General features: G+C 38.9%; 3 protein-coding genes across 3 annotated transcripts in view; all 3 read left to right on the forward strand.

Annotated features, from left to right (window-relative positions):
• The window catches only part of LOC113162176 (B-cell receptor CD22-like), a 44,203-nt gene extending 40,531 nt beyond the window's left edge, over positions 1-3,672 (forward strand). The window contains exons 9-15 of the mRNA XM_026360207.1: positions 132-389; positions 511-768; positions 877-1,134; positions 1,929-2,019; positions 2,123-2,171; positions 3,005-3,186; positions 3,291-3,672. Of these exons, the coding sequence (XP_026215992.1) occupies positions 132-389; positions 511-768; positions 877-1,134; positions 1,929-2,019; positions 2,123-2,171; positions 3,005-3,186; positions 3,291-3,357 (1,163 nt within the window). The 3' untranslated portion in view covers positions 3,358-3,672. The remainder of the gene's footprint in view (positions 1-131; positions 390-510; positions 769-876; positions 1,135-1,928; positions 2,020-2,122; positions 2,172-3,004; positions 3,187-3,290) is intronic.
• Positions 3,673-3,977: 305 nt separating this feature from the next.
• Positions 3,978-7,961, forward strand: LOC113161779. The gene is made up of 5 exons (XM_026359580.1): positions 3,978-4,217; positions 5,567-5,646; positions 6,706-7,062; positions 7,172-7,393; positions 7,525-7,961. The coding sequence occupies exons 2-5, from the start codon at positions 5,592-5,594 to the stop codon at positions 7,959-7,961; spliced, it is 1,071 nt and encodes a 356-aa protein (XP_026215365.1). The 5' UTR covers positions 3,978-4,217; positions 5,567-5,591.
• Positions 7,962-8,191: 230 nt separating this feature from the next.
• LOC113162184 (B-cell receptor CD22-like) lies at positions 8,192-14,497 on the forward strand. The gene is made up of 5 exons (XM_026360218.1): positions 8,192-8,251; positions 8,375-8,632; positions 11,169-11,426; positions 11,630-11,717; positions 11,829-14,497. The coding sequence occupies exons 2-5, from the start codon at positions 8,422-8,424 to the stop codon at positions 11,923-11,925; spliced, it is 654 nt and encodes a 217-aa protein (XP_026216003.1). The 5' UTR covers positions 8,192-8,251; positions 8,375-8,421; the 3' UTR covers positions 11,926-14,497.
• Positions 14,498-15,048: the final 551 nt, after the last annotated feature.

Here is a 15,048-nt window from a genome sequence, read left to right on the forward strand (position 1 = left end):
GCTACTTTGATGAGTAGTGAAATATTTCAATCTAACAAGAAAGAAGTCCAATTGCCATGGTTCAACTTCCAGATAACTTCACCTGGTTGACTGAGAGTCTTAGAAAAAATAATCTATATTTACATACACAGATCCTCCACATCCTCCGTCTGTGTCATTGAGTCCCTCTGAGATAGTGGAGGGTAGTTCAGTGACTCTGACCTGTAGCAGTGATGCTAACCCAGCAGCTAAATACACCTGGTACAAGGGGAACCAAACAAAACATCATGGACCAGAAGGAATTTATATTTTCACCTCAATCAGCTCTAAGGACAAAGGAAAATACTACTGTGAGGCCAAGAATCAATATGGAGTGATAAACTCTACATCTCTATTTATAAATGTTCAATGTAAGTCACATGTTAACCTGATGTTTTATTATTTAAACTAGGACAAAAGCTTTTCCAATAACATATATGTTCATCTGTCATTCAGTATGTTTGTCTCTACACATTATGTTATTGTTACCAGATCGTCCAAATCTTCCCTCTGTGTCAGTGAGTCCCTCTGAGATAGTGGAGGGTAGTTCAGTGACTCTGACCTGTAGCAGTGATGCTAACCCAGCAGCTAAATACACCTGGTACAAGAGAAACAGACAACTTGTTGATGGACAAGAAGGGAATTTTACCTTCACCTCCATCAGCTCTAATGACACAGGGACCTACTACTGTGAGGCTGGGAATTATTATGGAGTGATCAACTCTACATCCATAGTTATTGATGTCCAGTGTAAGTTAGTTTTTATATGTTTTATTTACTTTGACATAAAGGTTCTTCCAAATTATACATGCTGATATGATAAACTGTAACTCAATTCATCTGAATTATTTCTTCCAGATCGTCCAAATCTTCCCTCTGTGTCAGTGAGTCCCTCTGAGATAGTGGAGGGTAGTTCAGTGACTCTGACCTGTAGCAGTGATGCTAACCCAGCAGCTAATTATACCTGGTACAAGGAGAATGAAGAGTCACCAAAAGCTTCAGGACAGATCTTCACCATCACTGACATCAGAGCTGAACACAGTGGGAATTATTACTGTGAAGTTCAGAACAGTGTAGGACGTCATAACAACACTTTACATCTGACTGTTGTTGCAGGTACATTTTTCAGTTAAATTACACATATACATGTTCAACAAGTGAATTATATGTTAACGACATCAAACTCAAACGCGTCTTGTCAATTCTATTTGTAGTCTTAGCTCTTTTCCAGCTCATCTATCCCCCGAGGTGTTGCTTGTCATTTTCCTATTCACACACATAATAATGATCATGTAACTATCAGGGAAGGCGCCGGCTCACTAGAAGCAACCGGGGGTGATGGTGATGCAGCGGTGATGTAGGTTGTGGAGTGGTGGATGGAGCACTCGTTCACTGTAGGTGCTACATCTCCCAAATCCTGGCCATCCTGTGCCTTGCCTGACGGCTATGACATCATTATTGTGGGTGTCAATGGGTCATGGGTCAAATGTCATCCACCATCCATCCTTCTCTCTCCCCCATCGTCCAACAAGTCCAGAGAACACTTTGACAGAGTGTCTTAAAACAGTTTTGCAACCTTTAATGGATCTGAGTCTAATTTGATTCCCGAGTGCTTTTCTGTATAAAGCAGTGTAAAGCTGACTGTTACCTAGAATACACCAAACTCGTTTTGTGGTGCTGTTGAACAGTTTTCTGTTACGTCCAAATGTCATTGTTGAAATATTATGCAGTTAAATCAACACCTCTATAAAACAGTTTTAACAAAAGCTGATTACCTTCATGAGGGGGAGTTTATATCAGGAATTAGCCTGTTTACATAACAAATTGAAAACACAAAATGTTTTTATCTCTCTCAAAACATCTTAACACACCTGAAATACCTGAACTTTTCTTTTTTTATTCAATCACAGTTTTTCCTCAAGCACTCAAATCAGCAGTCATTGGAACCAGCTCTGTTGTCTTCTTTGCTATTTTAGCCTTCTTAATCTTTCTGCTGATAAGGTGAGGAAACCTGCCTCAACAAAATATTATTTCAAAATAATGTTTATGTTACCAGTGAGTTCGGGAGCTAAATAATATGTTTTTATTGAATTCTTTTGTCCAGGAAAAAGAAAACTTCCAAACCTGCTGAACCACCTGAACCCAGCGAGCAGGTGAAGCACAAAAGCTTTAGCCGAGAAAATCCAGTGAAATGCTGTTGTGGTTCTTCAGTTCAGCTCAAACTGCTTAGTGAAAACAGATCTGACTGAGATGCTCTTTGTGTTGCTCATCTGCTAGTCTTCTTCACAAACATGAATTCTGTCCAGATTTCTGTAAAGATTAACATTGTACCTCATGTCCTTTATTTGGTGCATCCAGAACCTTCAGACTTATATATACTTATATATAATATTTATTAAATGTCAGTCGATCATTACTTCGACCTTTTTTTATTATGGTTCTTTTGCATTTAAACTAAGCACCTTACTTCCTTTGTGACCTAAGTGACTGAAACGTGATTTTTAGTCAAATCCGGGGTTTGATGGCCTTGATCTTCATGGGAACAGGCTGCAGAGTAAGATGCTCTGTTTCGATACAGGAATATGCATAGTTGTAATTCTGCTGTAAGTCAAATTAGATTCACCCACAGATGCTGAGGAATATTGCTGTAGCATCACTGTTGTCACATTAGTTTAATGTCACAAACTGGAAATGACAAAAGTCTACAAATCATGGTACAGCCTGAAAAACAAGACTTTTGATTTTGGCGACCTCTTGTGTTTCTACTTTTGGTCAAGCTGTGACCTAAAGCAGAGACTGGAGCTGTGTAGTTATTAAAGTGTAGTTTGAATAAGGGTAAAAATGACCTGCTGCTTTAAGTGATAACGTTATAACTTGTTTCTGCTACGACTGGGACAAGAAGCAAAATAGATGCTGAATAAATCATTAATGTTCTGCTAAATTCAGCATTGCTACATAGATTTAAAAAGAATATTTGTTTTTGCAGCATATCCCCACTCAATCAGAGGAGGAGGATGATGTTCAGTATGCCAGTGTTCGGTTCATAAAGAACCAGACAGATCCTATCTACTCCAACATCAGTGCAGCTAGAGCCCAAAGACACAAGGACGAGGACGAGGATGAGAGTGTTGAGTACGCTGCTGTCCAGTTTAATAGCACCGCCTCAAGGTGAGCTACATTAAAACCACAACATATCATCCATGCTTACATGTTTACTATCACTGTAATACTATGGTGTATATCTCATGGTGTCCTCCTTATTTTTCTCTCAGAACCACAGGTCAAGAAGCTGTGGAGGATTCAATTGCATTGTACAGTACGATCAACAAACTCTGCTGAACACAGCAGGAATTTAATACCTATGTTTATTTTATTGGATTTTTTAATTACATGCTGCAGAGGCATCTCTGTAGTATATATGAGTTAGGTAACAAGTAAATGCAATTGGTGCTATATACCACATCTACTAGGATTCTAATACTCTGTATACTGTAAATGACAACACTGGATAAGATGCATAATGTAAGGTAGTTGTAGTTTTATATTGGTGCCACTAGATGTCAGTCAAAGTCCAGTTTTCCTTTACTGTCGAGTACATCTCTTCTTTTCAGCCCTTTGTGTTCAGCAATTATGACTCGTCGTTTTAACTTCTGATAATCAAAGACTCGAAACTAATTAAAGAAGCTCCAGAGATGAAAATGTTGTTTTTGAAATATTACAGTGTTGTCAGTGTAAAGAGAGACCACAGACAGATGTGTAATCCCAGCTCCAGTTCTGTTTGACCCTGTGAAAAATATTTAACTGTGAAGCTGCTCTTTGTGCTGCAAACTGTGACGTCACTTTTTAAAATTGATTTTAAACAGCCTAAAATTGTTAAAGGTGAAACTAACAAAAATAAATAATGCTCCTAAAGCAGATTATTACTGTAATGAATAAGAGGACAGAGAGTGAGACAGAGAGAGAAAGAAAGTATTCCTGAATTTAAAAGAGGGAAGGCATGAAAAATAATAATTCTTAATTTTTCATGTACAGCATGATGTATTTTATATATAGGCTGCAAGACAACATGAAGGTTATTTTGCTAGACATTTAAAGGCAACTGGTTTTTGATGCTTAATAATAAGGAAGTACGGAGTGAGTGCATTAAATGTGTTTTTGTCTGCTGCTCACACTCTGACCACAGAGGTCATTTATGGTTCGACAGAAATGTTTCTACTGTGTTGCACACTTATTCAGAGCAGCCTGCAGTAAATGGCTTTAGGAAAATGTACTGTATCATTGCATATTTAGCAGAAGTTGCCTTACTGGAGTCCTCAGATCTCAGAAACTCCTCTGTATCCTTTAAGTTGAGTGAAATATTTTGTTCTCTGGATAAAGACGGCAGATTGTAGGTATAAAAAGGCTTTTAGATTAAATTATTAATGCATTGGCTGCTGGTAACAACAAGTTAAAGCCTTCTTATTTGCAACAAGTTTCAGTTGGAGTAACACAGAACTTGAGAATCAGTTCGCTACCACTGACTGCTTCTGTTTTGGCTCTCTGGTGTTCGGGAATTTGTCTTCTTGTACTGTCAGTAAGCCTGTTTGTTATTTGAATTAAACGTATTCACCTGACTACGCCTGGCTGCCTTATTTGATCCAGGCCTTACTGCTGGTTTCCCCTCACATTATTAATAACACAGATAGTAAGTTGGTAAAAAAGACAGAAACATACTTGGTAGCATCAAGAGAGAAAGTTATCAAGATCTGACACATAACTTTAATTTCAAGACAGATAGAACTGTGAACTGTGTCCATTAAGGTTCACAATAGTTATTCGTTATTAATAGTTTGTCCCAATAACTCTTTAAAAAGCCTCCAGTTAATTAAAAATGCTGCAGCCAGAGTTCTGACTGGAATTAGCAAGAGAGATCATCAATTCTTCTCCTCACTTATAAAACATTTAATAACCAGTTCACCTGCCCAATGTTCTTGCTGCTTGTTGTTGTTTTTATTGCCTGCTGTTCTTTTCTCTCTTTTCTTTCCACTCACCCCAACCAGTCGAGGCAGATAAGCCCACTATGAGCTTGGTTCTGCTGGAGGTTTCTTCCTCTAAAGGGAGTTTTTCCTTTTCCTAGTGCTGCTCAAATGGGATTGTTGGGTTTTCTAAGTAATTCTCTATACAATTATTCTCTTTAAGGTCTTAAACCTTAAACACTGTAAAGTGCCTTGAGATAACTTCTGTTGTGCTTTGGCGCTATGCAAATAAAATGGAATTTAATTAATTTTAATTATCTGCCCTGAATCTTGTTGTTCTCACTGAGAGGACTGAGAGAGTTGTTCCTGAATCTAAAAAAGAAGGTACAAAACAAAAGATGCTTTAAACAGTGTTGGTGAGGTATGATGTGGTTGATCCACAAATCCAGTCTCCAATTCTATATTTCAATATATCTTATGTATAGATTTCAAATGTTTTTGTTGCATCTGGTTCATGATGTATTTATATAAAGAGGAAGGGCGTTTATAACACATGTAGTATGATTTTATCTAATGCTCACACTCTTTCATTCTACAGAAGACTTGAGAGCAGCAGATATGAGTTTAACAACATCAGCGTTTGGATTTATTGTTTTCCTTCTCTCTACACCAGGTAAATATATTCACATTTCCACTGTAGGACATGTTGAACACTTATTCAGAGCAGCCTGAAGTAATTTGGATGAGAAAAGTGGAGTAAATAAATAAGACCAGGTCTGTATCTGTGTCTGTTTTCTGTATCATATTTAGAGGAAGTAGCTTCAACTGAAGTCCTCACATCTGAGAAACTCCTCTGTATCCTCTAACTTAAAATCTGTCAAATGTTTTGTTGGTATAAAAAAAAGGTGCTTTTAGATTAAATTGCATAACATCGACTTTTATGTGCAACAAGCTCCGCCTGAGAACACTAAAAGTTTGAAATTCAAAGTCAACTTGAGAATCAAACTTTTTACAAGAAGGATCATTTACTATTCACTGACCTCCACTGAATTCTTAACTCAATTTGAAGTAGTATATAGATCCTTTAAAATGTACTTAAAGGTACAAAGATACAAGTACTCCACTAAACAAAGTAAATGTACTTAGTTATTTATCAGCTCTGCTCACTTCCTCAGTCTGCTGTTCAATGTTGATGAAGTGACATTTCACATTTCATCCACCAGATGTCTCCAGACTTTCTTTCTACTTCCTGCTCACCTCCTCACTCACCTGTTCCCAGTGTTGTCATCAGTCGCTCATGTTCTCTGTGAACCTGGATCTTACCTACAAACCACCTGTGTGATGTTTGAGTCTGTCTGTTCTGGGTCTTCTTCTTGTTCTGTTGGACTCTGCCTTTGCCACCTTTTCCATGTGTTTGTGTGGATCACCTGTCGGCCTCTTACCTACCACTGCCTTTAAAGTGAAGATGAGTTTTGCTAGTTTATTCTCAGTTTCTCTTTCTAGTTGATTTACATTTGAAACACATCACATGCATCTGGCATTTGCATTTATCAGTTCTGTGGTTTGGTGTCTCGCAGTGAGGTGATGAAAGAATTAGAACAAAAAAAATATTATGACTAGTTATTCTTTTTCCCAAGTTTATACATTTTGGAATTCATTTCATTTTCTTTCCAAACATCTGTATCTCAGCACTAAATTAAATCTGTGGTTTCTGCTGTGCTCTGTGTTACAGTGGTTCAGGGTCAGAATGACTGGGGAGTAACTTACACTTCTACTAAGATCTGTGCTGTAGAAGGATCAACAGTGGACATACACTGCTCCTACACATACCCATCCAGACAAGATGACCTTGACATTATAGTTGAGAAAACATTGTGGTTTAGTAATATGCTGGATAATGAACCTGTGGATCTGAGAACAGACTCAAAGTACTCGGGTCGTGTGAAGCATCTTTGTGATAAGAACAGCTGCTTTCTGAGAATCACAGACCTCAGACAGAGAGACTCAGCTGTGTACAGGTTCAGGTTCATGACAAACCATCCAGGAGGAAGATTTACTGGTTCACCTGGAGTCAACTTGACTGTTACAGGTAAAATCCTTTCAGTATTTCCATATATTGACCAGTGAGAAAGTAATGATGTATCTTTAACTGTGTGAATGTTGATATTTTGTTTATAATGTAATTCCTGTTTTTCTAGATCTAAAAGTGAAAGTGATCCAAACATCTTACTCTTCTTACTGGATGACACTAAGATGTAAAAGCAGCTGCCATTTACCTGGTCAAACCTCCATCATCTGGTACAAAAACAATAAGAAAATTAAGGAAAATACAGAATTACATTATTCAGACTACATTTATTCCCAAGACAGTTTTTCCTGTGCTATAAAAGGACTCGAGGATTTCCCTTCTCCTCCAGTGTGTGAGTTTACAGTTTTCCACTGCACTGTTCTAGATACTGACCTCACGTATCTTTTACAGTAGCAGCCTCATCACAGGAAATACAATAAACTAAATTACTGCAGTATTATCTTGACATTGATTCATTCTCAGGTGTTCGTGGTGAAAACTGCAACAGAGTGATTTATACTGAGAGAAGCATCTGTGTCTCTAAAGGATCATCAGTGAATATTTCCTGCACTTACAACAGTTATTATGAGGTTACATCTAAATTCTGGTTCCGTCCTGAACGTGGTCCTCAGTGGAAGAATCCTTCACAGTCTGAGGACCTTCTTACAGACTCCCAGTATACAGGTCGTGTTCAGGTCCTTGAAACAGAGAGAGGACGCTCCACTCTGAGAATCACTGACCTGAGAGAGACTGATTCAGCCCAGTATCAGTTCACATTCACAACACGATCCTTTGAATGGGGCAGTAGTTTACCTGGAACAACTCTGACTGTCACAGGTACTGATCAACACAAAGTGACAAACACAGCTTCACATTTTAAAACCTTTGTTTCTCCACTTTCTAATAAGGAAGTCTTATAATGGTGTACTAATGTCTATTGGTGATTAAAATAATTTAGCAGATTTTAGATGTTTAATCTGCAAATGTTTTTTTCAGTTTCTATCTTTACTTCTAGTTTTTATTATTTTTATGCTCAATGAGATATTTTTGTAAAACATTCAATTCTATTGATTTCAAATGAGCCACATAATATTTACCATAGAAAAGCATTTTATATACCAGTTAGATTTGTACAAAGACAAGCTTTATCCTGGAGACGTCATCTGTTGTGTTTTAAAAGGACACGAGAATCACTGCTCTCCCTCAGTGTGTGAGTCTGTTCCACTTTGGAACTAATCAAATGTCTATCCATCTTCATATTATTGTGTGAAGGACTCAACTTCCACTACTCACGTTTCTCATTTCACTTTCTAAACCTTGTTTTCTCCTCCAGATGCTCTGAAGGTGCCGTCTGTGTCAGTGAGTCCACAAAGTGAAATCATGGAGGGAAGTTCAGTGACTCTGACCTGTAACAGTGATGCTCAGTCAGCAGTAAATTATACCTGGTACAAGAAGAACCAAACACTGCTGAACAAAGAACCACAGCTTGTCTTCAGCTCCATCCAGTCCTCTGACTCTGGAGAGTTTTACTGTTCAGCTGAGAATGAGCTGGGGAAGAAAACATCTCCGTATATTAATATTAATGTGAAACGTGAGTGAAATGTACGACACTTAAAACAAATGTTACGTAGTTGAAAGTAGAATTTTTCTGTTTTGTGTGGCTGATTTTATATTTAAGAGACATTTTGAATTCCTCCAGATCCTCCAAATCTTCCCTCTGTGTCAGTGAGTCCCTCTGAGATAGTGGAGGGTAGTTCAGTGACTCTGACCTGTAGCAGTGATGCTAACCCAGCAGCTAATTATACCTGGTACAAGGGGAACCAAACAATACATCATGGACCAGAAGGAATTTATCGTTTCAACACCTCCATCCGCTCTAAGGACAAAGGACCTACTAATGCAAGTCTGAGAATCAATATGGGGACAAGTCCTCATCTATATCTGTAGACGTCCATTGTGAGTACAAAACTTTTAAAACACATATATGTGATGTTGTCATCTAGGTCATGGTTATGACAAGTATGTCACTGGACTGTCATGATCCTGGTCCCATTTCCTGTCTTGTGCTTTTATTTTGGTTTTCTTTTCTGTTCCCACCGACCTAAAGATTTAACTTTACTGATCCCACAAACAGGGAAATTCACTTGTTTAGAAGCTCGCAGAGAAATTTAAGGTACAAGAAAGAGAAGTAAATTTAATAATAATACAGGTATTTTAAACATGTTTACAAAAATATTATCAGAATTGTAAAATCATATCTACCAGATATATTAATAAAACTATTTAAATTTGAAACATTATGATCAGTGAGGCTATAATTAGTATGACCAAAGGAATACAGTTAAACTGTTGACTTGTACAGTTTTACAGTGTTGGAAATAAAGGATCTGTGGTAACGCTCCTTTCTACATTGAGGATGTCTCAGTCTGCTGCTGAAGGAGCTGCACAGAGTTTCCATGAGGTATTGTCCATAATGGATGTCAGCTTGGCTAGCATCCCAGGAGAGAACTGGCCTTCCATACCAGCTTGTTCAGTCTATTACTGTCCCTGTTTGTGATGCCAGCACCGCAGCAGAGAACTGAGGCTACCACAGAGTCATAAAATATCCTCAGCAGAGTCCTGCATACTTCAAAGGTTGTGTCTTTCTCTGGAAGTCTATCATCATCTCTTTTGTTTTACTGACACAAAGTTCATGATGGTTGACCTGTACTGCAGCTTGTTCTTATCAGACACTCCCCAACAATGGCTAAGTCATCAGAGAACTTCTAGAGATGGCAGCTGCTGTTGTTGTTGTTAGTAAAATCTAAAGTGTATCGGGTGAAGAGAAATGGTGAGAGCACCGTACCCTGTGAGGGCCCCAGTGCTGCAAACTAACATCTCAGACATACAGTTGTGTAGCCTCACATGCTGTGCCCTATTGGTTAGAAAGTTTGTTGTCCTCCAACTCTTGCCCCATCCAGCTTCCCTGGCGGTATTGCCAGCTGAATGGTGTTGAAAGCGCTTGAGAAGTCAAAAAACATGACCCTCACAGCAGTTCTGTCATTTTCCAGTTAAGTCAGCTCCCGGTTGCAGCACGAAATGGTGGTATCATCCACCCTGATTTTTGGCCTGTAGGCAAACTATCACCATGAAGTGGAGGTGGTTGAGGATGGTCTTCATGATCCTGACGTCAAGGCTACAGTTCTGTAGTGGTTTGGCTCCTTGGCATGTGCAGTCTTAGGGACCAGAACCACACAGGAGGTCTTTCATGGGTTGAAAATGTTGGTGACCACCTCACAGAGCTGATAGGCACAGTCCTTTAGCAGTCTGGGGCTGATGCCATCTGGTCCTAAAGCTTTCCTGGTCTTCACATGTCTCAGTTCGTTTCTCACCTGGTCTCATGTAAAGGCCAAGGTTCAGTGAGGGGGGGGAAGGTGTAATGGAAGAAGGTGGTGGTACACACAGGGCATGTTAATGGAGAAAGACGGCACCCTCCAGGTCTGCACAGTATTCTGCAGACCAGAAGTTGATATAATCCGTGATGCAGTTACTTTGTTTTCTAGTGCTTAGCCACAAATGTTTAGTTCTTTACTTTTTCTGCCTGATCCTTGATTCATTCTATTATTATTGTTATTGTTATTGTTATTGTTATTGTTATTATTGTTGTTATTATTGTTGTTATTATTGTTGTTATTATTGTTATTATTATTATTATTATTATTATTATTATTATTATTATTATTATTATTATTATTATTATTATTATTATTATTATTATTTTACAATAAACTTCATTATTTATCTCATAGTGTCTGACATTTTAATTAGGTCCATTAAAACCCTTCTTCTTGAAGAACTTCCTCTGTGATGGCATCTTTAAAGCAGATCCAGTTGCTACTGAGCAGCATTTTTGGGAAAATCTAAAAGAGTCTTTTAGAATAACAACACATTTACAGTTCTAGATTGGTGGTTTGATTTGTGCCATTGGGGTTCGTTTTCTTTCTAGCAACTGCAGGACAGAACTGATCATCTTTATTTCATTTTATTCAGGATGTTTTTCTGATGGAGATATGGAGACATTTATTTGTATGTAATATTGTTTATTGCTATTTTTACTAAATTGTTTCTCTGTACATACTGTCCTTCAGATCGTCCAAATCTTCCCTCTGTGTCAGTGAGTCCCTCTGAGATAGTGGAGGGTAGTTCAGTGACTCTGACCTGTAGCAGTGATGCTAACCCAGCAGCTAATTATACCTGGTACAAGGAGAATGAATGGTCACCAAAAGCTTCAGGACAGATCTTCACCATCACTGACATCAGAGCTGAACACAGTGGGAATTATTACTGTGTGGTTCAGGACACTACGGGTCATTATAACAGCACCTTACATTTGATTGTTGTGGGAGGTAAGTTTTTCACTTTGCTCTTCACAGACACACATGTTGGCTTCTTTTACAGCTCATCAAAATATTTAAAAAGACCAAAATTTAAGTGTTGCAATAAAACTTCCTGTGGTTGTTTATGTCAAATCTATGTCTAAAAACAAACAATGTCTAATATCTAATTATGTAAAGTCACATGTCCTAAATGTTTCTATTTCAATTTCCAGGTAAATCACTTCTTATAATGAACATCATCAGGTTGACTCTTGTGGTCCTGATGCTGATTCCTCTGTTTGTCATCAGTCTGTGTTTGAGGTAAAACAATAAAAATCCATCAGTTCCATCTCTGTTCTTTTATTTTCTTACATTATTGATTTGTTACATTAATTCACTTTGTTTTTGTTGTTGTTGTTTTATTTAATCCAGGATGAAGAAAACTAGGAGCTTAAAAACTGAATTGAATGAACCTGTAGAGATGATAGAGATGAGAGAGACTATTGACAACATGAACCCTGTAATATGATTATTACAGAGTGAAATTACAAATCAATTTGTTGTAAATCTCAGGTCAGAAAGTGTCATTTAAATGAGTTGTGATTCTCTTCAGTTGCTGTTAAACCAGAGGCAGGAATGATTTATTGGAGAAAGTACAACATGGAAATATTCTTTATCCTGAACTAATACTAACTTGTATTTATCTGTAGAGACAGTTAAAATACAGATGTATGGAAGCATCAGTTTAAATCACATGTACAGTGGAAGATTTTCTGTAACACATCAAAACCAGGACAGTAGCATCACAGTTTGCTAGATGGAAAATGTAGAAGTAAAGTCTTTCTGCATGTATTTTAAATTAACTTGTGTTTAGATTATTATATCAGTTGATCTTAAACTGAGCAGTGTGTGAAGTGTTTTAATTATTATATTACATGTTTTAATCTGCTTTTATTCTGTCAGTTGCTGTTTAAACTAGTTTAGGTTTAGTTTGACTTCATGATCAGATCATTTCTACAGTTTATCATCAGTTTCAAAGAGACTAGCAGCGTACTGGGTTTAAGAGGTCTGCAGCTACATGAAGAGGAAGATAGGAGTGGAGCTGTTCTAACAATGTGTGAAACCACATCAGGATATCTGAACATCCTCTATACCTGAGCCTAACCCTAACTACCCAGTCGCTCCCTAACTACTGGGGGGAACATCTCCATTTGTAGGACAGATTCAGAAAACACCAGCATGTCTGTGTAGGATGTCTGAGACATCTCTACCCTCCATAGCCTCATCTCATTACATGTTATTAAATTTGTGGCTGAATTCATCTCATTTGTGCTTCATTCATTGTATCTATTCATTTGAATTACATTCATTCATTAGTTTGAACTTTTCTTTGTCATTTTATTGTGACTTTAACATATAGATGTTGTAAAACTGTGGTCTTGTGACCTCATGTGGGATGAGTCAGATGTTTGGGATGAAATAAAATTGAATACTCATTTAGGAAACAGATTTTACATTTAGGATTAAATCTGTTTGATTTGAACTCTATGGTTGTGGATAGTTTCTTCAATCCTCACGTTGTTCTCCAGTCCATCGTGTGGCTTTAAGTGATGAACAGCAAAATGTTGTTTCCTGGTTCTGATTCAGTTTCTCTGAAGTTTCACTGTCCTCTAGTGGAAAATACTCAGTGTTACACATTCAGTCTTCATTACTCTGGCTGTTCCCTCCTCGGTCCTCGGAGCAGTCCAAGCGGATTACCTCACCCACCACAGCCCTCCAGGACTCGGCTCCGTGGATCCCTCCAGCTCCAAACCATCAGACGTCCTGGGCCGAAGTTGTGACGCTTGTGAAGAAGAGGAGCCAGGACCAGGAGCCTTCACATCTCCGGTTAAACCTTTCCACCTCTGACGCCCCGAACCACCCAGCTGACGGAGTTTCGGCTCCGGCTCGATCGGACCTCGATCTCCAACCAGCATCGACTCCCGCCGACTGTGACGACTGTCCGCCCCCGGACACCACCAGCGCTCGGCTGGTGCAAAGCTCCCGGACTTCTAGTTCTAGACGCCGGAGGATCCTGAAGGAGGCCGTGTTCAGACGCCCTGCAGGACTCCGGAGCTCTGAGAGGTGGAGCCGGCTGCTCCTCATCACCCCCCCTCTCCTGTGTCTGTAGGTGCGGCTCCAGCTCGGCGCTCATCTCAGGTGAACATGAACAAGACTTCAGTGGTCTCAGCTCGGAACCCTCTCCTCACCCCTCTTCTCTCTGACCACTTTGATTGTTGGAGACTCCATAACCAGACACATCCGGTTCTTCAAAGCAGCTCCTCACTGCTTCACCTGGAGCTACAGTCCCGGTCATTCTGGATAAACTCCCCAGTCTCTTAGACTCACTTCCTTCTTCATTGTCCAGGTGATTGTTGACGGTGGATCCTGTGACACCACTCACCAGCACTGTGAACTGACTAAGAAGGACTTTTTAGCTTCCTACAGTCCTGTGTTAAGTCTGTCTTTATCTCTGGCCCTATTCCCATCTTGGGCAGAGGAATAGGACGTTTCAGCAGAGTCCTCAGTCTTCATGCAGGTCTCAGCATTTAGGATTTATTGACAACTTTAATCTCTTCTGGGATCCACCCTCACTCTTAAGGAATGAGGGTTTGCACCCCAACCGTCGTGGCAGCCACATGCTTGCTGCTGATATGCAGAAAGTCATTCAGTGTACTCCTCATGACTGACGGTCCCTCCTCTTAACACCTAGAGATCCTTCCCTCCTACCTTCATCTCAGGGATCTGCTCCCCTCTCTGTTCTGTGACCCCCACTAACCTAAATTCAAGCAAACAGGCCACAGAGCAGTAAAAGAAACTATTCTAACTTGTTAAACCTCTGACCAACCCCAGTACTAATATTAGTTCCCCTACTACAAGACTTCTAAATGTCAGATCCCTCTCTATCAAAGCTTCTCTCTTAAATGACTTTATCGTCTCTCAGAATTTAGATTTCTTTTTCTTAAATGAAACCTGGCTGAGCATAGATGAATATATCCAGTTGCATGAGCTCTGCCCCCCCTGATTTTATTTATTTTAACTACCCTAGATTAAGTGGTCGGGGTGGTGGTGTTGCTGTTGTCTTTAATAATCAATTCAAATGCTCACTGCTTTAACTTAAACAGGTTCACAGCTCTGAAGCTCTGTCATTTCTTATCCACTGTCATCTACCGTCCCCTAAAATCAAACAGTAACTTTTTATCTGAATTCTCAGAGTATGTTGCTGACAGTGTTGTTAGGTAATAGTAATAATAATAATAAAAAATAATAATAATACATACTTTATTGATCCCCTTGGGGAAAATAATACCAATGATTTTATCAGTCTAACTGATTCTTTCAACCTGGTTCAACACATCAAAGGTCCCACTCATAACCACCCTTGATTTGATATTCACTTTAGGATTGAGTCTAAACTCCATTCAGTTAGAGGATTCCATCTCTGATCATAAATGTGTTTTATTTAATATTTGTCTACATTCAACCACTCTATCTTGAAAATTCACAGTTAATCGCCGTCTATTTAACAGCTTGCTCCCTCTCTTCAGAATATTTTCAATCCTTCTCTGTCCACTGGAAATGTGCCAGATTATGTTAAAATTGCATGTGTTCA

The sequence above is a fragment of the Anabas testudineus genome, chromosome 1 (assembly GCF_900324465.2).
Source record: "Anabas testudineus chromosome 1, fAnaTes1.2, whole genome shotgun sequence".
NCBI lineage: Eukaryota > Metazoa > Chordata > Actinopteri > Anabantiformes > Anabantidae > Anabas > Anabas testudineus.